At 36.5% G+C, this 21100-nt stretch overlaps 1 protein-coding gene across 1 annotated transcript; it reads left to right on the forward strand.

Moving 5' to 3' along the window:
- Nucleotides 1-2904: 2904 nt before the first annotated feature.
- Nucleotides 2905-20012, forward strand: tmprss15 (transmembrane serine protease 15). Its single transcript, XM_030154297.1, has 26 exons — nucleotides 2905-3016; nucleotides 4068-4192; nucleotides 5079-5146; nucleotides 5228-5370; nucleotides 5525-5578; nucleotides 5841-5960; nucleotides 6053-6155; nucleotides 6252-6361; nucleotides 7307-7447; nucleotides 7521-7670; nucleotides 7783-7888; nucleotides 8743-8890; nucleotides 10403-10634; nucleotides 11862-11987; nucleotides 12072-12215; nucleotides 13485-13595; nucleotides 13721-13844; nucleotides 14563-14655; nucleotides 14741-14784; nucleotides 14875-14946; nucleotides 16370-16514; nucleotides 17070-17251; nucleotides 18300-18395; nucleotides 19081-19220; nucleotides 19584-19638; nucleotides 19772-20012. Exons 1-26 carry the CDS (start codon nucleotides 2905-2907, stop codon nucleotides 19897-19899), a joined length of 3072 nt encoding a protein of 1023 aa, XP_030010157.1. The 3' UTR covers nucleotides 19900-20012.
- The last annotated feature ends 1088 nt before the right edge of the window (nucleotides 20013-21100 follow it).

Raw genomic sequence — 21100 nt, forward strand, 5'->3', positions numbered from 1 at the left:
CACGGACATTAACTTTAATCAACAGGTGAATTTATTGATTTTACATTAACATTATCTCTTGTAATATACCAGTAGATTATTACCAATATACAGTAGCACTTTTTTTTTTTTTTAAATGAATTTTAAAAAAAATATGTTGGGTTTATGGGAACAAATGTGGAGGTGAAAAAATTAAAATACCACTTTACTGTTGTTGAAACGAGTGTATGAAAAGGTTTCAATGAAATCAAAAATCAACAGAAGAATATGGAGAGGAAACAAGGAGGGGGTAAGGAAAGGATGGAAGAAGGGAAAAAATAACATTCTAATCAAATCTAATCTGATCTAGTATAATAATTAAATTTAATTAAATTGATGTGCAATGAGAGTACATACCAGAATTTGAATGTAACATACTACAATGTCTCCAAATCAAATGTAAATTAAATGCAATGGAACATAACAAAAAACAGCATAATGCAGTGAATTGTAACATGGTGTAGTGATGTCAAACAGTGCAACACAACACAGTGAACCATAACTTGAAAGGACACACTGTAAGTTGTAACATATTGTAGCTCAACACAATGTATTAATGCAACTGTAACAAAACACAACATAAGAAACACAGTCTAACAAAATAAAACAAAACAATGTAAAATCTTAACAAGACACAGTATAAGTTATTGTAACCTTATATGAAAAATGTATTTTAAATATTATGTTCATACTTATAGGTGGGTTACAGTGTTCATAATATCTCAACAGGTTTCTGTTTCCTGATGTCATGGTACAAATATCATTATTGATTATCAGAGGCAGTATTAATTATCAGAGGCAGTATGGGTTATCAGCAGATAATGAATCATTAATCATTTTTCAGATGCATAAAGCTGCTCTGAATTCTGCTGACTGATCACAGCTGACAAACACTCATCTGATTCTGCAGTCTGAAGAGCCATAGAAGAAAACTACAGGTAAACTGACTGATCACTCTGATTCTTGTTGGTTCTTTTGGTTTTAAAACCATTATTTTCATTTTTGCCTTTTTGTTCAGGAAGTCACATGATTTACCTTTGAACGTTACAATCAGAGTGTAGGTAAAACTAAGATGACCACAGAGAGATCCTGAAAATACACTGGTCAGTAAAGATACACGCGACTAAGAGAGAATAAAGAGACTCTAGAGTTACTGATGACACTCTACAGTCTGAGGCCTTGTGTCCATGGCAACAGCTGAGGCTCATGGATGTTGTATTTAGAGTCAGTGGAAAGGAGTTCTTAAAAGTTTTTTTTTTGTTGTTTTCAGTTTGGTTTTTGTTTTCAATTTAGTTTTAGTTATTTTTATGCATGAATAAGTAGACTGAGTTTGAAATCGATTTAGATTAATTCTTTTGTTTTAGTTTTTATGAGAAATGTTGAATCAAAGACAAGACATCAAATATGATTTACAAATATATTAATCCTCTAAGTGCCAAAGTTGTAATATTATGACAAGCAACATAACTGAATGAAACAGACAGCTGTTTGAAATCTTGATATCAAAATTCAATATTAACCCATAAAAACCCAAACACACACCATCAACCAAAAGCATCTACTGATGTAAAATGTTTAATACCTGTTGATCCACTAATCCTATCAATACATGTAAATAATTGGTGTAAAATGCAGTTCTTTGTCTTTTCATGGTCATCAGATATGACCCATTTGGACGTTCAGAGGCTCTGTAGTGAATGCGGAAACACCGTCATCTTCAACAATATTGATTCACCAGTATGGAGTTTGATAAATGACAGTGGATAGAGACCCTTGTTTTTTATGTTTAGTCAATGATAATTTTGTTGAAAAAGTCACGTTTTCCTAATTATTTTTCTGATTTGATATAATAACCTTTGAATTTACTCTGAGCTTTTATGAACAACTACATCATCAGTGAATTACATACAGGAAAATACATGATTTACACTGAAAAAACATAAAAAAAAAAAAAAAAAGAGGATAATGTTGCAATAAATACTGATAAATCACTTACAAAAGGTTAAATATAAAGAAAAATCCATTTGAGAACTGCCACAAAAGTACCACTAGGTCTTCATGGGTACAAAAAAAAAAAAAACAACCTCTGGGGTCTAAAGAGTTGATATCTACAGAAGCGTATTGCATTCACAAAAAAAATTTAATTCAGCTCTGTTTTTCCAAATTAACGAGATAATTAACTCGTAATTACAAGAAAAAATAAGTTTAAAAAAAATTTGGCTCTGTTTTTCTGAATTAACCAGATACTGATTTCTGAAAAAAGTTAAATTCGGCTCTGTTTTTCTGAATTAACAAGATAATTATCTCATAAAAACGGAACTGAATTAAATTTTTTTCAGAAAACAGTATCTCGTTAATTCGGAAAAACAGAGCCAATTTTTTTTAAAACTTATTTTATACTGTTTTATGAAAAAATAAAAATTCGGCTCTGATTTTCTCAGTCAATGGGCCAGTAGTGGCTGATCCAGGCAGGAGCTCCTTCTACATGTGCTGCTGAAAACCCTTCGGGGGAACGTGAAGTTGGTTCCGTTCTCGTAACCAAAAACATTAAATTTTGCTCTGTTTTTCTAAATTAGCGACAGACTGTTTTCTGAAAAAATAAAAATTCGGCTCTGTTTTTACGAGATAATTATCTCGTTAATTCAGAAAAACAGAGCCGAATTTAATTTTTTGTGTGAATGCAATACACTTCCGTAGTACATAATGAGACATTAAATTCTGCCTAATTTTCAAGCTAATTTTGGCATTTATTAAACTGTTATTTGATTTTAATTTTCTTGTCTTTATGTATAAACAACACTTGTGTAAAACAATATCGTTGTTGTTGTTGTCAGTGTACTTGTTGTGTTTGTTGTGATCACTGTGTTTGTTTTTGTTGTTGTCAGGATGAGGAGGCGTCTGTCGTCTCTGGAGTTTCTCCTCAGCGTCGTCTCTGTTCTTCTTCTGGTCTGTTGTGTTGGACTGATCGTCGTGTGCTGGATGAACCTCAGGCCTGAAGGTGAGCTGAGTTTCTTGTAATCAAGCCTATGTTTCATAAAACTAGTTTATGAAATTAGCTGCACGTGTTTCAGATCCTCTCATTTGTTTTTACACAGTTCCTTAAAGCAAATAACCACAATTCCCATTTTTGGATTAACTGAGACTAAACTGTGCTGCATTTTCTTTTATGCAAATGAAATTGAGCTTCATGCAAGAATATTGGCTTATTAGCAAAGTTGTAATTTGAAAAAGTGGTTTAAATGACCTCTTAAATACAATAACTTCATCCTCTGCCACCAGCTGTGTCAAACAGAATGTCAACAATGAAACAATTAACAAAATCACTACTATGTGGGATTTTTGGACAAATTTGTTGATGAGTCAAAATAAGACTATTATAGAAATGTGGATTCTGTGATTGGAGAGACATCTGAGGAATTCGGAATGGAAAATGTCCATTAAAACCATCAATTGCACATTTTAACACCAAATAACTAATAACAAACAAACTGATCAAACAGATGACAACTTGAATCCTTGAATTTCCAAAACAAAATGTATGCATGAAATTTGTGGATGCAGAATACCACTGACAGCAAAAATCTGCATAACTGTTGTATTTATGCCATGATAATGTCATAACTGACATTAAGTTTGGTTTAGACACAAAAATAACTTGGTTAGGGATTGAAAAAAAAAAGAAAAAACACATTATGACTAATATATGGAACTTAAATAGTGAACATAACAAACATGAATAAAATGAAACTTATCATTTACCTTCAGGTGTAAATGGAGCACATAAATGCTGGTCTTCTGGACTCAACTTCTCCCTGTTTTTGATTTCTCCATGTCCATCCATGACCTCCTCCTTCTAAGGCTTGTCCATATTTAATGACACCACTAAATATCACTTTTTTGCACATATTCATATGTTCGCAAGAGGTACACAAGTCAAAAGAGAGACTGAGATGTTTTGGCTTCACAGTGTCCGTCTTTGTATAATGAACATCACATATTTTCATTTAATGTATTGATTTGTGTTAATTAGTAATATTGTTACTGCCAAGGTGCCATTGAGCCAGAGCAGCAGAGTGGGCGGATGGTGATCAAAGAGGGTGCCGTTTTCTCCGAGGAACTCAGAAACTCCAGCAGTTTGCAGTTTAAGTCTCTGGCCTTTGATGTCCAACAACTGGTGAGATTGCAGGAAGTTTATTGTGTTATTATTTGTCTCAATCCAACCCCTACTAGAAACTCCACTGTTCTATATGTGTGAAAATACTATTTCCTCTCACCAGTATTTCTCATTAAAATGTGTTCTACATTTAATTAAATTCATGTTATGTAGTTTTAATAATATTAAAGCAGACAACTTATTTCATGTTGAATAGATTCATGTCTTTCTTTTGTAAAATGTCAAATATATGGTATGAAATGAATGAGGTACATTTTCTGTGATAATTGAATAAATTGGGAGCATGTTAGGTATATCATATATACAATTTTTCATAATGATTGACACAAAACATTGATATTTATATAAATTTTCCATTATCTAATTTATAAAAAGGAAGTGGACTCTGTGTGTCTCAGGCATCACACAAAATCTGTAAAGAGCTGACTGCTACAGTTTGGCATAGTTATGTATTTTTGGTCAAGGAAGAGACTAGTGAAAAGAGGCAAGTTGATAGGACCAATATTTTGGGAGATATTAGTAATTTTGGAATACAATAGCCTTACAATCACATTATTATGCCCAGAATCACAGAATCATCATTGAAGTGGGTTACCTAGCAACAGATATGCAATAGGGCCACATTGCCATGGTGTCAAATTTCATGTGCAAGAAACAGACATGCCAGCTGAGAGGTTATTTAACTGAAAATGCCAGTGGAATTTTCCCCAAAGGTCATCTCTCCCCAGCATAAAAACTACCACATCTAGAACCAGTGGTTCCCCACAGGTTCCAACTGCAATGAATTGCAACTGATGAAGAACAGAGACGTTTCACATGTATGTAGAATAAATTGGGTTCCAGGTCTGATCAGTTGATAACTATGTGACCTCTGACCTGTGGGCAGGTGTCGGAGGCGTTCGGTCACAGTGAGCTCAGACTGCAGTTTAGATCCTGTCAGGTGGTTTCCTTCAGGTATGGCAGCATTTGTCACAAAAAAAATGGACTGATTCGATCATTGTATTAACAAGGTGATTTCTGACCTCTGATCCTCAGCCCAGGCAGTGTGGTGGTGACCTTTGACCTCTGGTTAAGCCAGATGGTGGATGTGGAGGAAACGAAGCAACAACTGAAGACAGGGCTTCAACAGGTTGATGGTGGAGGATTAGTGATTGACAGCAACAGCATCCAGATCATAGGTGAGGTCAAAGGTCATAAACCTGAGCCCAATGGAGGGAGAAGAAATAAAAGCTTAGATTTACAGCATGTGTTTTACCAGCAACATGAAACAGATCACATCACATCACCTCATCTCACCCTAACTTCAACTGATAAAAAACTTTTTTCCCTCAGAAAAACCAGACACAACAGTTGTTCCGCCAACGACTGTTATCACACCAACAGAAAGTAAGAAAAACTGACTGTACTATTTATGTATTTGTTCGTTCATTTATTAATTCTTCTTTATGTGTCCACCTCTTCAGATGTGCTATTTTTTACATGTTTCAACTCTGCAGTGGTGTGTCCTCCTCATCACATGTTCATGTTCCAATGTTTTGTCTCTTCAGTGACATCTCCTCCTCTTCATTTATGTTTACGTTCACTCGTAATGCGTCTTCAGTGATTATTTTCCTCATCAGATGTGTAAATGTTCACATTTTGTCTACAGTGACGTGTCCTCCCTATCACACATCTTGTTCTGATCGACTGACATGCATTCCCACTGACTGTCTCTGTGATGGATTTATGGATTGTCCTGATGCCTCTGATGAAGAAGCCTCTCGCTGTGGTTTGTTTGTTTTTTTCACGTGAGTGCTTTATTAAAATGTGAACAATCTTCTGAAGCATCCTGTGATGATGTCATTATTATTCTTTTCGTAGCAACAGCATGTGATGGACAGTTCTTGCTGCATGGGCCAAGTGGTTCATTCAGCTCCTCAACGTCTCAAACTTACAACAGTAGTTTCTGTCGTTGGATCATCAGGTAACCATCAACAATGACACTGTTTCCCAATAACGTTTTTTTTTTTAATGATATTTCTGAAGATGGAAAATCTGCAATGTGTGTGTTTTTGTAAAGAGTGCAGAGAGGACTTTCTATTCAGATCGACATCCAGCATTTTGAAACAGAAGAAGACATTGATACCCTGAATCTTTATGAAGGAGTCGGAGCCGAAAAACAGCTCATAGGTATGTTTACATCCTACGTTATTATCTTTTATGTTTAAAACCTTATTTAAGTTTCATTCTGCTTTAGTATTAGTTGCTATGCTTCATCGTGTCAATTCATTCACCATTTCATATCAGTGTTTCAACTTTATCAGTTTTCATGCTCAAAATTTTTTAAATGTTCAGTGTTGGTCATTGTATTTCAGTGACTGAACTTAATTAGTTTTGATGTTGATAATTTTCATCTTTATGTTTTATTGTGTCAAGTTCATTTTTTCATTCATTTTTTTACTATTTACATGTTCGCAGTCTTTAACGTTTTTGTGATATTGGTAATTACAATTCATTCAAGTTAATTAGTTTCCGCATTTTGGATCTTTATTAATATGTCTTATTTATACTTAATATTATATATAATGTATACACTTAAATGGTTTCAGTGTTCAAAAACTATGATGGCAACTTTGAGGGGTTAGCTTACATTTTTACCCCGCCCCCCCCGAAAAGGATGCAAGGTGTATTGTTTTTGGTTTGGTTTGTTTGTTTGTTACCACTCTAGCAGTAAAACTACTGCTTGAATTCATACCAAATTGGGTTTATAGATTGCCAGTGACCCAGAATTGATCTGATTACATTTTGGGAAAAGTAAGTCAAAGTTCAAATTTTTTATGAATTTTTAAAATCTTTTTTTTCCCCACCCATTTATTTATAATGGGAAAAAATACAAATGTCTATTAAAACATCCATATTGTTTCAATTTCCTTCAAATTTGGCACATAAATAGAGGCAACTGATATGCTGATATCAGCACATGCATAGACATGGTATCAGCTGGATTGATGCCAAAATAAGCTACAATACACCCGAGGGGTGGGGTTTGTTGTGCTTGGCACCACTTGTTGCAGTCCTGGTTTTTGTTATGTTTATTATGATTATATTTCAGTTACTGACATCTCACTCTTCCAGCTGAGTTCTCAGGCTCCACCCCTCCTGGTATCGTGTGGCTGTTGTCGGACCAATCAACTGTGAAGTTTATTTCTGACGACGTCAACCATCTGTCTGGGTTCAACGCCTCCTACAGTGCTGTCAACATGTCCACAATCAGCAGTAAGAACCATCCAGAGAGAAGGACATTACAAATCAGTTTATGTCTTATGTGACCCTGTGTGTGTCTGTGCAGATGAGCAGAAGCTGACCTGTACCTTTGAGCAAGGCATGTGTTTTCTGAGGCAGAAGCAGGATCATGACGGAGACTGGATTCGAACCCACGGCTCCACATTCCCTCCACTCAGTGGACCGAGTGTTGACCACACTCTTGGAAATACATCTGGTATCCGATTTAGAATTTTTATTATTAGTTTTAGTTGTAGTAATAGTTGTAGTAGAACTATCACAGGATTATTTATCTTACTGATTAATATGTTTACTGATCGATTTGTCAGGTTTCTACATCGTCACTCCAATGAGTCCTGGTCAATGGCCAAAGAGTTTCAGGATCCACAGCCTCCCACTGACTCCATCCACCCAGCCCATGTGTCTGCAGTTCTGGTAAACAAGTAAACAAACAAAAACACTAGACATCCAATAATCAAGACCATCAGGGACTGCAGACCCTCACTCCCTGGATCACATCACACCACACATACATCTGCTGCTTTGGAACAGTACATGTGTTTATATGAAAAAAGCAATTTATTTGAGAAAAGAAAGAGAACTGAGTCTAAAAATCAAATCTGAAGTCACTGAATTCAAAATTGAGGTCAAGAACAGAACATATGGCAGATTTGGAAATGATATGAAGATATGCTTTAAGTTGTAGTTCAGCAAGCAGATGTTTATGTAACAGGTGTACGTGTGTGTGTGTGTTTTTCCAGCATTTTCCTGTGCAAAAAATTTCACGCCATAATACACTATAGATTTTCAGTTACAGATGTAAACAGACAGATTCACGGATTACAATATTTTCATAGGGGTGAATATGATAAACAACATAATAAATAGAAAAGCACAAATATTCAAATAAGTAAATGTAAAAATAAATAAATGAACTTACAAACACATATTGTAACCAGAAGGTAAAAGACTTAGAAACCAAATTCAAGAGCAGAAATAAAAAGGAAAATAAGGAAATTGAGGATAATTTCAAATGAGTCCACACTGTACACTAAATATACAATAAAACATAAAAAAATAAATGAATAAACATAAACGAGAAGCTGAGAAACTAAGGAGTGAACAAGTCCACTATAAAGATTATCATGTTCACGACTACATGTATAAATAAACAAGCAAACATCTATTCATCTATCTGTCTTCATAGTTATGCACAGTTATCACATAATCACTGTATTCATTATTGGTTGGTGTATTGATTATTGATCACTGTACTGATAATGAATCAGGTATCACATGTTTGGAGAGGACGTTCACCATCTCAGAGTCCTGCTGCATCAAGCGTCAAATGTTACCGTGCTGTTCCAAAAAGACGGTAACTATGGTGACAACTGGAACGCTGGTCAGGTGACACTTAACCTGACGACTGAGACCGTGGTGAGTGACATCATACAGGAAGTGAAATGTCAGGTGTTACAGTTTTTGTCAACTGCTAAAACACATTTCACAAAATTTTCCTCCATTTTTCCAAAACTCTAAACACAGCACACTTTTCTAAAGCTACATAAACAAAACTACACCTTCTCTCTTCAAAATTCAAACTTTCCCTCCAAAACAGCTGCTCAAAGCCTGCAAAAATTTAAACACTATACACATCATTACACACTACAAAAAAACAACTGAAAACACAGTGTTCAGTGTGTGAGAATGTTCTTTTTTTTCCACAACTGCCAAAGCATATTTTTAGAAACCTTGCAGCATCTGTTCTCAGAATATATCACTGTAAAGTATTGGGCCTTCATAGATGTGTGTTTCATATGAACAGTATGTAAATCTACAGAAAATACAGTATGTACACTACTGTACTGGATCACAACTTTATGCTAACACTACAGAGGATCCAGTACATACAACAATACTCATTGAAAACAATGTTCATGGTGTGATATTTTTACCTCCTGGCGGAGGTAAAAATTGTGATCGCTTTGCTTTGTGTGCATGCGTGCGTGCGTGTGTGTTTGTTTATTTGTTAGCAAGATAACTTAAAAATTTATGGACAGATATTCATGAAATTTTCAGGAATTGCTGATACTGGCACAAGGAAGAAATGATTAAATTTTGGTGGTGATCAGGGGTGGGGGGCCCACTGATCGGCCTTGGCGAAGGTGTGCGCTATCTTTTCTAGAATAGTACTCGGAGAACGCAGACCTCCGCCAAGGCCGATCAGTGCCCCCCCACCCCCCACCCCTGATCACCACCAAAATTTAATCATTTGTTTCTTTTGCCAGTATCAACATTTCCTGAAAATTTCATGAAAATCTATCCATAACTTTTTGAGTTATCTTGCTAACAAACAAACAAACAAACCAACATGGAGGGGGGGCACACATCTGTTTTGACGGAGGTCTGCGCTCTCCGAGTGCTTTCTTATTCATTTACAGTATTTATCCCACACACACATATATTATGCGGCATCACGTCGTTGCACTCCTCTTCCTCTGTCCATTGTGTTTGTTTGAGCCTTCAGTAAACTGTGCACTCTGAACTGGCTTTTATAGGTGTAATCACATCATTTGCAACAAGTGTCTTCAATTTTGAGTTGTTGTGTTTAATGAATGAAGCCAGATGTGTTCATTGTGTTCAAATTTTGCTGATTGTGGCAAGTATTTTGCATCACATGAGCTTTAATTTGAGAATTTGAGCAGAGTTTTTTTGCAACTTGTGTTTTAGCAAAACAAAATGTGTTTAGATTTATGAAAAAAGGAGGATTGTGTTTTGTGAATTGTGTCTTCATGTGAAATGTGTTTATAGTTTTGGCAAACAGGGGCTACTTTTATTAAATGTGTTTAGAGGACTGGTTATTTGGTTTAGAGAATTGGCTTTTGTGTTTTAGCAATTGGGAAAAACCGTAATATGTGGCTCAGGGACTGACCTCTGACCTCTGATCAGGTGGTGTTTGAGGCTCTGAAAAAAGGTGGGATGAGGAATGACATCGCCTTAGATGACATCAGTCTGACCTCCGGAGCCTGTGGCCCCGCCCCCCCTGACCCAACAAATGTACCGCTTCCTACAATGCCGCCTCCTATCCCAGCTGACTGTGGAGGACCCTTTGACCTATGGGCGCCCAACACTACCTTCAGCTCACCAAATTACCCACATTCCTATGGACATGAGGCTGAGTGTGAGTATAAATCATAAATATAATATATAATATATTTTACTTTCATTATAAAACAAAATTTGAATGTTTGCACCAGGATGAAGATAGAATTTCAGATTGTTTTTATTTTTTCATAACGATATTGATCTATGAACGTATTATGAATAGATCAGTGGCGATTTCTCCTAGACTGCAAGGGAAGCCCGGCTTCCCCTAAAATTACGAAAATTAAATGGTTAAATATGTTCAGTTGTGTTGACATTTTATTGACTACAAATGTGTTAGAACACGTTCATCTCAAAGATGAGTTCGTTCAGGATCAGCTTTATCACAAATCAACGGACGAGATGTTGTTCACTTCTCATACATTCCCGTTGCGCTGTTTTCTCATTCGAGCTCTGCTCAGTGCATTTGTCCGTAGACTGCAGGCGTCTATGGGCTTCAATGGGACTGAGTGGGACAGTTTTTTTCATTGCGTCAAAACTGGCCGGTAATTGGATAAATACCACGATGTTGTCCTGCCCCCGGACGCCAGGTGTCTCTGGGGGTGAATGGAGCTGTGGGCGGAGCTCGGCCGGGCTGGACGCCAGAATCCCACGTGCTGATTGGAGGATCAGGCGAAAGGCTGAATCCCTTTTGATTGACAGCTGTTTTCAGCTCTACTCCTTCACTGACACAGTTCAGTTTAAAACCGTCGCACATTCTGCTGTGAAATCAGAGAGAAACCACTACGAAATTACTCGTTCATTTCTTGCACCGTAAATAAAACACTCATTGTACTTTCTTGTTTCAATTTAACATAGTTTCAACGTTTTCTTGTTTCAGTTACATAATTTAATCATTTCTTGTTCGAGTTTAATATCGTTTTGTAGATAGTTAAATCAATCAAATTGTCGGCTTGGTCGGAGTGAAAGGAGCATCTCTTGTTTAAAAAGGCTGAAGTCTTACACCCACAACACAATGGGCCAAGGCAATCTAAGCAGAGAGGACACTGGTCCAGTCCCTGGAAAAGACGCCGACTTGGTACGATAATAATAATAATAATAATAATAATAATAATAATAATAATAATAATAATGGTCACTGACCATTTTCTTAAAAAGGAACGGAGGACCGAATTTATGTTTAAATAACTTGACAATTTTTTTGATGTAAGCCGACAATGAGCTTCCCCTGTCTGAAAGACGAGCAGATCCACTGTGTTACTTTCACACCAGCTTAATTTACCCATAATCCTCTGCTCCCCAGGTCTGTGGACACTCAATGCTGATGAGGGTCACAACATCCAGCTCCACTTCCTGGACTTCGACATTGAAGCAACCTACGATGTTGTCGAGGTTCGGGATGGGGCGGGACCAGACTCCACCTTACTGGGTAGGGTTTTTTTTATTTTTTTACCCATAATACCTTTCTCCCTCAGTAGAATTTGTCAAGGAGAATTGTGTTTCTTTCTCTCAGCTGTTCTCACCGGCAGCGACAGTCCCATCAATGACTTTTTCTCAACTACCAATCAGATGTCAGTTTGGCTCTTTACGGACAAATCAGGGTATGGACGAGGATTCAAGGCCAACTTCACCTCCGGGGTGAAGCTGGGGTCACCAGGTGAGTTCACACCATGATAAAGGTGGAACGCTATGTAAAAGGAACACCTCTCGTTCTGCAACCAAGGTGTGATGTTTTGATGATTTATTGCGTGTGCAACCCCTACACCAGGGGGATTTAAAAATGAGTGCAGGCCGTGTACAGTAAAATATATCAACATGACCAGAAAGATGTTGAACATGTAAACACACTGTTGTCACTTTGGGTGGGGGACTCTATCCATGCTAACTAACATTTATGGAACGGTGAGAGACAAGTCGAGTTTGGAGAGGTTAGCAACACCGCTATGCTCAGGGTATTTCCGACATGCAAGTTATACATCACACTATACACTGCGTTGCATCACCACCCCTTTGATTCCGGAACACAGGTCCACTGTGTAAAAGTCCAGCCTATCTCACCTCTGTTACTCCTTTGGCTTGGCTGTGGAAATCGGTTTATGGTGGAAAAAAGGTGAGATCACCATCTTACCTTTTTTCTGGGATCTCTGTGTAAAAGTCACTAAAGATACACTATGTTCCTGAAGAAAAGACCCAGCACAAAAATGTTCTGTAATGATATTGTTTTTGACATGTCTTCTACAGTGGTGGAAAAAAGTTTCTAGACACCCTCTGTATTTGTGATATATTTCATTAAGAATCAGTCTGAAGTATTTCTTAAGTAGCTATTGTTCCATTCTCCCTTCTGCATGAGCTCCGTTCTATTGAGGTCAAAACTGGATGTTTCAACAAGATAATGCCCCTGGAAACCCATTCAGCATGACATGTTGAACTGTCAACAATTTAGTTCTGTTATTTTTTCTTGTTAACAATTTCCAAAAACTATTTGAATGTGTCTATCTGATGCAGCCACACCTTTTGAAATGCAAAAAATATTTAAAAACAATATTTCATGATAATATTTGAGATTGTGTCTATTTTTTTTTTCTTTTACTCTATGTTGTTTTATTTGACTTGTTTAACATATTAGTGAGCTGAAGTTGCAGGTGACACTTTGTGGAATCAGTTTGAGGCCTCTTCTCCATGGCAACATCAGCTGACATTATGGTTATTGTAGTAGTGTAGAGTAGTACTCAGACACAGTATTTGTAGACTTTCAAAAGAAGATTTTCCAGAGAGCTGAGGTGACACTAGAACATCTGGTTTCTTTTAGAATGTGAACTGATCTTCAACAGTGACCTCAATGTTCTCAAAAGCAAGACAAGCTGAAGCTCATGGGTATTATAGTATATTATCTTCCACTTAATGTGGTCATGTGGTTTCTGAACAGCACCGTGTGCAGCTGGCCAGTTCCAGTGTCACACAGGAAGCTGTATCCATGGTAACAGCCAGTGTAACAGTGTGATGGACTGTCCTGACGGCTCCGATGAGGCTGACTGTGGTGAGACATTAGTAATATTCACACCATATTTCTGAGTTGTTGCTTCACAGTTGGTCACATTAGATCACCTTCATCACACACTTGTATTCAGTCATGTGATACAGGTGTGTCAATGTGTGTTGTAGTTGTGCTGCCGGTGAATGAGTCCAGTCGCCTGCAGTTTCAGCTTGCTTCCTCTCTGTTGACTGTGTGTGCTGACACCTGGAACTCTCATCTGACCAACTTCACCTGTCAATACCTGGGATACAGGTAACTATAGAGATACAGATAAGAGGTAGACTGAAGCTTCTATACACTGTGTGATTCTGGGCCGTAACAGAAAAAAAGGTTTTACCAGAAACATGAATTGTGAAACCAGAGGCAATATCTATATTATTTTTCTAATGCCACAAATTGCTGTACATTTTTTAGAAATACTGGTGACATGAATTAGCATTTTCAGTGATTTTTGTAGAACAAATCAGGTCTCCAGTACAGATCGATTAGTGATAATTCCACACTGCAGCAGCTGTGTTTACATAAAATTATCATGCAAATTTCAAGAAAATGTATAAAAAGGCACAAAAAAGAAAATAAAAACTAGAAAAGCACTTGGAGAGCACAGACCTCCGCCAAGACAGATCACCCCCCCACCCCAATCACCACCTCCAATATCAACATTTCCTGAAAATTTCATGAAAATCCGTCCATAACTTTTTGAGTTATCTTGCTAACAGACAAACAGACACGACAGACAGACAGAAAGACAAAACATAACCTCTGCTGTTACACTTGGTGGAGGTAATGAATTAGACTCATTCCCATAAAATGGTTTGTGGTGGGCAAATAACATCCTCTGTGATATTTCTGGCCTTACTTTTATCATAAAATATAGTTAACCTGTTTTTCATTTTTGCATATTGTGTTAGAGACCGTACTTGTGGTTTTGTGAGGTCCAGACTCATACCTGGTTCTGGTTTCTGTGCAGGTCTGGTCATGTCACAGAGTTTCCAGCTTTGCTACAAGATTCACCGTTTATATCTCTCGAAGTCCACAATGGAAGTCTGGAAACCACTGTCAGGTAAACCAGAACTGGACTAACACACTCTATGACATCAGCACACTTCACTGAGGTCATATTTTATCTTTTCTCTTTATCTTGACAGCAATACCTGTGAGAAAGTCATATCTCTGAGCTGTGACAACAAACGTGAGTACACTATAAAAACACCTGTACTGTACCTGAACTACACTACTGGGAGATAATGTAAAGGACTGTGTATGTGTGTGTGTGTTTCAGCTTGTGGTGTTCGTCTGCTCACTAACGTCACCACTGACATGGACCAATCAGAAGAGAAGAAACATAACCCAGGTAGGAAATAAAAGCTGCTGTCATTATTATCTGTTGTGTTTACTTTTACATAATCACAATTCCCAGCCTGTGACCATCACCTACTTTGTTTCAACAATATTTAGTTTTTTTATTCACTGGTAATTAACCTTATTCTAGTGTGCAAGACAGGATCAAAATGTAATGTGAAGTAATATTATGTTTTCATTACCTTTTTTTATATGCAATACAAATGGGCTCATTGCAGCCACTGATACTGTTGAAATATTAATCTTTGTTATCAAAAATGTGTTTATTGTTCTAAAGTAAGTTTTTATTTTTATGACAAGATAATTGCATATGTCATATTTTTATTTGGAGCGACCTGAGTTTTTATTATAGATATATATATAAATTATAATTTTTTAAAAATTTGCACAAAATTTACAAAGAATGGGAAAAATAAAAAGTTATCCTTGAACCATCGTTACCTCACCCCCCGAGGGGGAGACATGGGGTATTGTTATTGGTTCAGTATGTTTGTTTGTTTGTTAACACTCTAGCAGAAAAACTATTGGTTGAATTCATACCAAATTGGGTTTATAGATTGCCAGTAACCCAGAATAGATGTCACTATATTTTGGGAAAAGTTGGTCTAAATTTAAATTTTTTATTAATTTTTTAAATCTTTTTTTTATCCCATTTACTTAGAATGGTCAAAATTTCAAATGTCTATAAAAACATTAGTTTTGTTTCAATTTACTTCAAACTTGGCACATATATAGAGGCAATTGATATGCTGACATCAGCACACGCATAGACATGATGACATCAGCTGGATCAATGCCAAAATAAGCTACAACATATGTGAGGGGCAGGGTTTGTTTTGCCTGGCACCACTTGTTATAATTTTGTTGGTGTTGGCGGGTGGGCAGAGAAATTTTTTTTTCTCCAAAAGGATAAATGGTCTGTTAGTTGGTCATGGTAAAGTTCAAGTTTAATTATATAGCACATTTACAACAACGCAGAGTGTCCAAAGTACTGTACAAGGATATGGGTAAAAATAAAAGATATAGTAAAACTAATAAAAAATATGTAGATGTAAAAGATAACATATACTAAAACTGACAAAACAGATACACAATAATAGAAAAATAGTATCTGAAATACAACCAAAAGATAAAACAAATAAAAGTCACACACTGGTGCAAATTAATGTTTTTGTATGCAAACCTGACATTACCATTAATAAACATAGCTGGACGTGTTAATACTGATCTTGAAGCTGAAATTACTTGGTTGTATTTACCATGTTTTCGATGGTCAATTCAGTGGTCGTTTTCATCTCTAGTGTCCCCTGTTTATGCAAATACAAGGAACTCATATAACTCAATGACTTCAAATTGTCTTTCATAAACCAGTGGGTGACATTGTAGAGGTTCAGTCTGTGGTTGTTTCCCGTCAGGTGGTGCTAAAGTGGTGGGCGGGGTGAATGCTGCCAAAGGGGCGTGGCCATGGATGGTTTCTCTGCAATGGAGGGGGCGTCATGTATGTGGAGCATCACTGATTGGCCGAGACTGGCTGCTGACCGCTGCACACTGCGTCTATGGGTGAGAGAGTCAAGAGTCTGCCTTGTGTTCCAAATGTTACACAAGAAATGAAGTCAACAGTTATTTAGAACCAGAGCAGTAACAATTTAAGAAAGAAAGACTCAAATGTTTTAGGAGCAAACCATGCTTGTAAGATCACAAGACATCAAATAGAGTATGGATCAAACGTGGTTAACCCCTGCATAATGTTTGACTTAAACTTTTTTCACCCATGTATACTCTAAAATCAAAAGGAAGTCTAGCAATTTGATTGAATTTGCAATTTTTGACAGTTTTTTTGTTTATTTGGTTTTTTTTTTTACATTTTTAACCTTTGCATTATAACAAACGGCTCCTTCAGACTTAAAAATATTAAATCAAATAAAAAATCACCAAGATATTACAGCATTTAAGGAAATATTCCAACTTTTCTGGAATAGGTTACAATGCAAACTAAATAATAAAGGACCTGGAGCTTGAGGTATGTAAACATAATAAAGCTATTTCTGAGGATTTTATGGACTATACAAACACATGTGAACTCATGTGATCTACATTGTGTCACATGTCTCACAGGAAGAACATCCACCTGTCATGGTGGACTGCTGCCTTTGGTCTGTACGCCCAGTCACAGCTAAATGCTCCTGAGGTTCAGATCCAACAAGTTGATCGGATCATTATTAACAGACACTACAACCGACAAACCAAACAGGCAGACATCGCCATGATGCATCTGCAGCACCCAGTTAACTTCACTGGTCAGTATTCAGCATTCAACAGTATTTGTACTAAAGCTGAGAACGCACTGACTGTCATCTAATTTACATTTATTACCCTGCCCCCTGAAGGGGAGGCAAGGGGTATTGTTTTTGATTCGGTTTGTTTGTTTCTTTGTTGTTAATGCTCTAGCAGCAAAACTATTGGATGAAGTCATACCAAATTGGGTTTATAGATTGCCAGTGACCAAGAACAGATGTGGTTACACTTTGGGAAAAGTAGGTCAAAGTTCAAATATTTTATTAATTTTTTAAATCATTTTTTTCTCCCTTTACTAATAAAGGGTGAAATTTCAAATGTCTAAAAAAAAAAATCTTCAAACTTGGCACATAGATAGAGGCAATTGTTATGCTAACATCAGCACACGCATAGACATGATGACATCAGCTGGATCTATGCCAAAATAAGATACAATATGTGTAAGAGGCAAGTGTGCCTGGTACCACTTGTAAATTATTATTTGATTTAGTAAAAAGAATAACAATCAAAAACTAGAAGCACTCGGAGAGCACAGACCTCCGCCAAGGCAGATCAGTGATTTGGATGAAAATTTCAGGAAATGTTGACACTGGCACAAGGAACAAATGATTAAATTTTGGCGGTGATCGGGGGTAGGGGTGGGGGGCGGGGGGGGCACTGATCTGCCTTGGCGGAGGTCTGCGCTGTCTTTTCTAGAAAAGCACTTGTAGAGCGCAGACCTCCGCCAAGGCATATCAGTGCCCCCCCGCCCCCCACCCCCGATCACCACCAAAATTTTATCATTTGTTCCTTGTACCAGTATCAACATTTCCTGAAATTTTCATCCAAATCTGTCCATAACTTTTTGAGTTATCTTGCACTCAGACAGACAGACAAACAGACAAACCAACACCGGCAAAAACATAACCTCCTTGGCGGCGGCAATAAAACCTGAAAATGGATTTCAGTAATATATTTTGATACATAAAAAGCAGAATCATCTGCATATGAAGAAATATTACAGTGGTCTTGTTTTTTAGCTTTAGAGGCAATGTGTGTTTGTGTGTTCAGACGTCGTCCAGCCAGTGTGTTTACCTGAAGATGGTCAGCAAGTGACAGCAGGAAAGAAGTTTTATATCGCAGGATGGGGTCGACTGCAGCATCAAGGTGAAGGACTGAATTCAGAGCTGTAATGACTAATCTGTGTAATTAGTAGTTTCACCACATTCTGCAGTAGTTTGTTAATAGCTCAGCTACATTCATATTTACATATATGCAAATTTCAATAAAAACTTTCAATATATATATTGAAATCGATAAAGCACGAACCTCCATTACAGCATCTAAAATCACTGTAAAATAAATCCTTAGCAATTTTTGTCAAGTTCTTATCTTGCATTCTGGAAAATAATGCTCCACCAACTGAGTCACTGTAATGTCTAACTGTTTCATCACTCATTAATAGAATTTACTTCTGGAATAACTTACACAGAATTGACACATAGAGTCAAAATCCAGACACAGATTAGTCCAAATACATTCTTCTTTTCCTTTTTCTCAACTGTTCCCATAAGTGTTGGCATTTGACAACAGTTTGAAAGTAGCTGATTTATGATTCAGATCTAAAGTTTAAGAGAAAGATGCAATGACCTCTATAAGGGTTTATATGTGAGTTTATATTTAGAAGAGAAATTATTCTGATTTAGAGTTCAGCAGCCTTCACTGTAGATGAAGTCATTGGTCATTTATTAAACTGTGATCCCAGGTCAGCTGACAGAGGTCGACCAATCATCACTGAGTCATGAAGATGATTAAATATTTTCAGTGCTGTGTAAAATCTCTGCTCTTTCAGGTTCTCTCCCTGACATCCTGCAGGAGGCTCAGGTTCCACTGGTTCTTCAGGATCAGTGTCAGCGTCTCTTACCTGAATATAACATCACATCTGCCATGTTGTGTGCTGGATTTCCTGAGGGTGGAGTTGACTCCTGCCAGGTAACAAAACACAAAGTTTAATGTTTGTCGTCTTCACGTCATTTGTTCATTGCTGAGAAACAGCCAGGTTGGATGCGTTGCACTTGATAATTTATTTATTGTCTATATTCCATTAGAATGAAATAACATAACATCCCTCTACATTACTAAACATTGTATAAAGTCTTCATGAATAAAACTTATACATTACCTCATCTGGAACTGCCTGAATCACACCAGATATAGACATTTTCATTGAGAATGTTGGTGAAAACATTGATTTTTATGATCCCACTCTCCATCATGACATTATCAAAGTACATCTTTTGACATGCGTTTGACTTAGAACTACTAATGTAGTTACATACTGTGATATTGTTTCAGGGTGACTCTGGAGGTCCACTGATGTGTCTGGATGATGGATACTGGACTGTGATTGGTTGGTTTCTTTCACACAGTAGATTATATACATTAGCATGATTGCATATGTCTGATTATAAGCAGCACTAGACTATCTTTAACCTGATGTGAGGAGTGTGAGTAAGAAATGTGATGTGATTGGCTCCTAACAGGCGTCACCTCTTTTGGGATTGGCTGTGGACTACCTCAGAGACCGGGAGTTTACGCTCGAGTTTCTGCCTTCAGCTCCTGGATTGCTCAGACCAGACGCTCCTCCTCTTCCTCTATGTCTTTCTCTTAAGCTTACATTTAGTGTCATTTCTTTGAGACTATCAATATTAACTTGGAACAAGTTATCATGTATATCTGCAAATTTAATAGTTTTCTGTCTATTTTTTCTTTCTGTTAAACTTTAAATCAAAATCATTTCTCTGCTAATTTTAATGTAAAGTTAGTGCAAAACTGTAAGGTTTGTTGATTGGCCTTTTATTTTTATTACATGTATACTGAGCAATAAAATGTTTAAATATTTAATGTATAATGATAAAGTCAAGCTCACTTTAGATAATTAATGCAACATTTGATTTGGAATAATAACAGTCCTTAACTGGTGTGTAAATTGTAAATATGGTAAATATTATACATTTTCCTATTATTACTTAAGTGTATTGCTGTCATGTCAGAAAAACAAAAGTTTATCAGTATCTTGTCATGTCAAGAAAAGTTTTATTCATCATCAACACGATAAAGGGCTATATTGTAAAAACTTGAAAACTTATAACAAGATACTGATCAGTTTTTATTTCTCCAACATAGCAGGAGTTGACTTCCATATATTATAACCATATTTTTTCACTTAATTTAATTGGAAATTTTAGTAATATTCAAAGTACACTGGTCACTTTTTATTTTCTTTTTCTATTTTGTCCATTCATGTGATTTCCAAATAAACTTTTTTTTAAACAGGTTTTTATTCATACTGTTAAATTTTCTTTATCGATACAGATATATCTGATATGTATGAATGTACTTCAGTTTGGAGCACGAGCAGAAATACGGAATATATGACAAGATAAAAATAGTGCAAAAGATGTAACACTGTAAAAGATGCAATTAGATTAAATCAATATAGAGATACATAATGAGGGAAAAAAACTACATACAGTAGTCAGACAGTAACATTCTAAAAAACATCCTAAGACACAGATATATGGAACTGTATTCTGAACTTGCATAAATATGTGAGCTGTTTAAGTAAATAGCAATTTATACATTAACCCTAAAAAAACCCTTTGTACCCTATTTCAGTCTATAAACATCTGTAACTTGCAAACAGGAAAATTTGCAGACAAAAATTCATTTGGAAGTTTAAAACATCTGCATTTATTCCTCTGAATAAGACAAAATTAACTTCCTCAACATTCACAGTGAAAATGCCACATTTGTACAACAGTAATTAGATAGATAGATAGATAGATAGATAGATAGATAGATAGATAGAT

This window comes from Sphaeramia orbicularis, chromosome 14 (assembly GCF_902148855.1).
Source record: "Sphaeramia orbicularis chromosome 14, fSphaOr1.1, whole genome shotgun sequence".
In the NCBI taxonomy this organism is placed as follows: Eukaryota; Metazoa; Chordata; class Actinopteri; order Kurtiformes; family Apogonidae; genus Sphaeramia; species Sphaeramia orbicularis.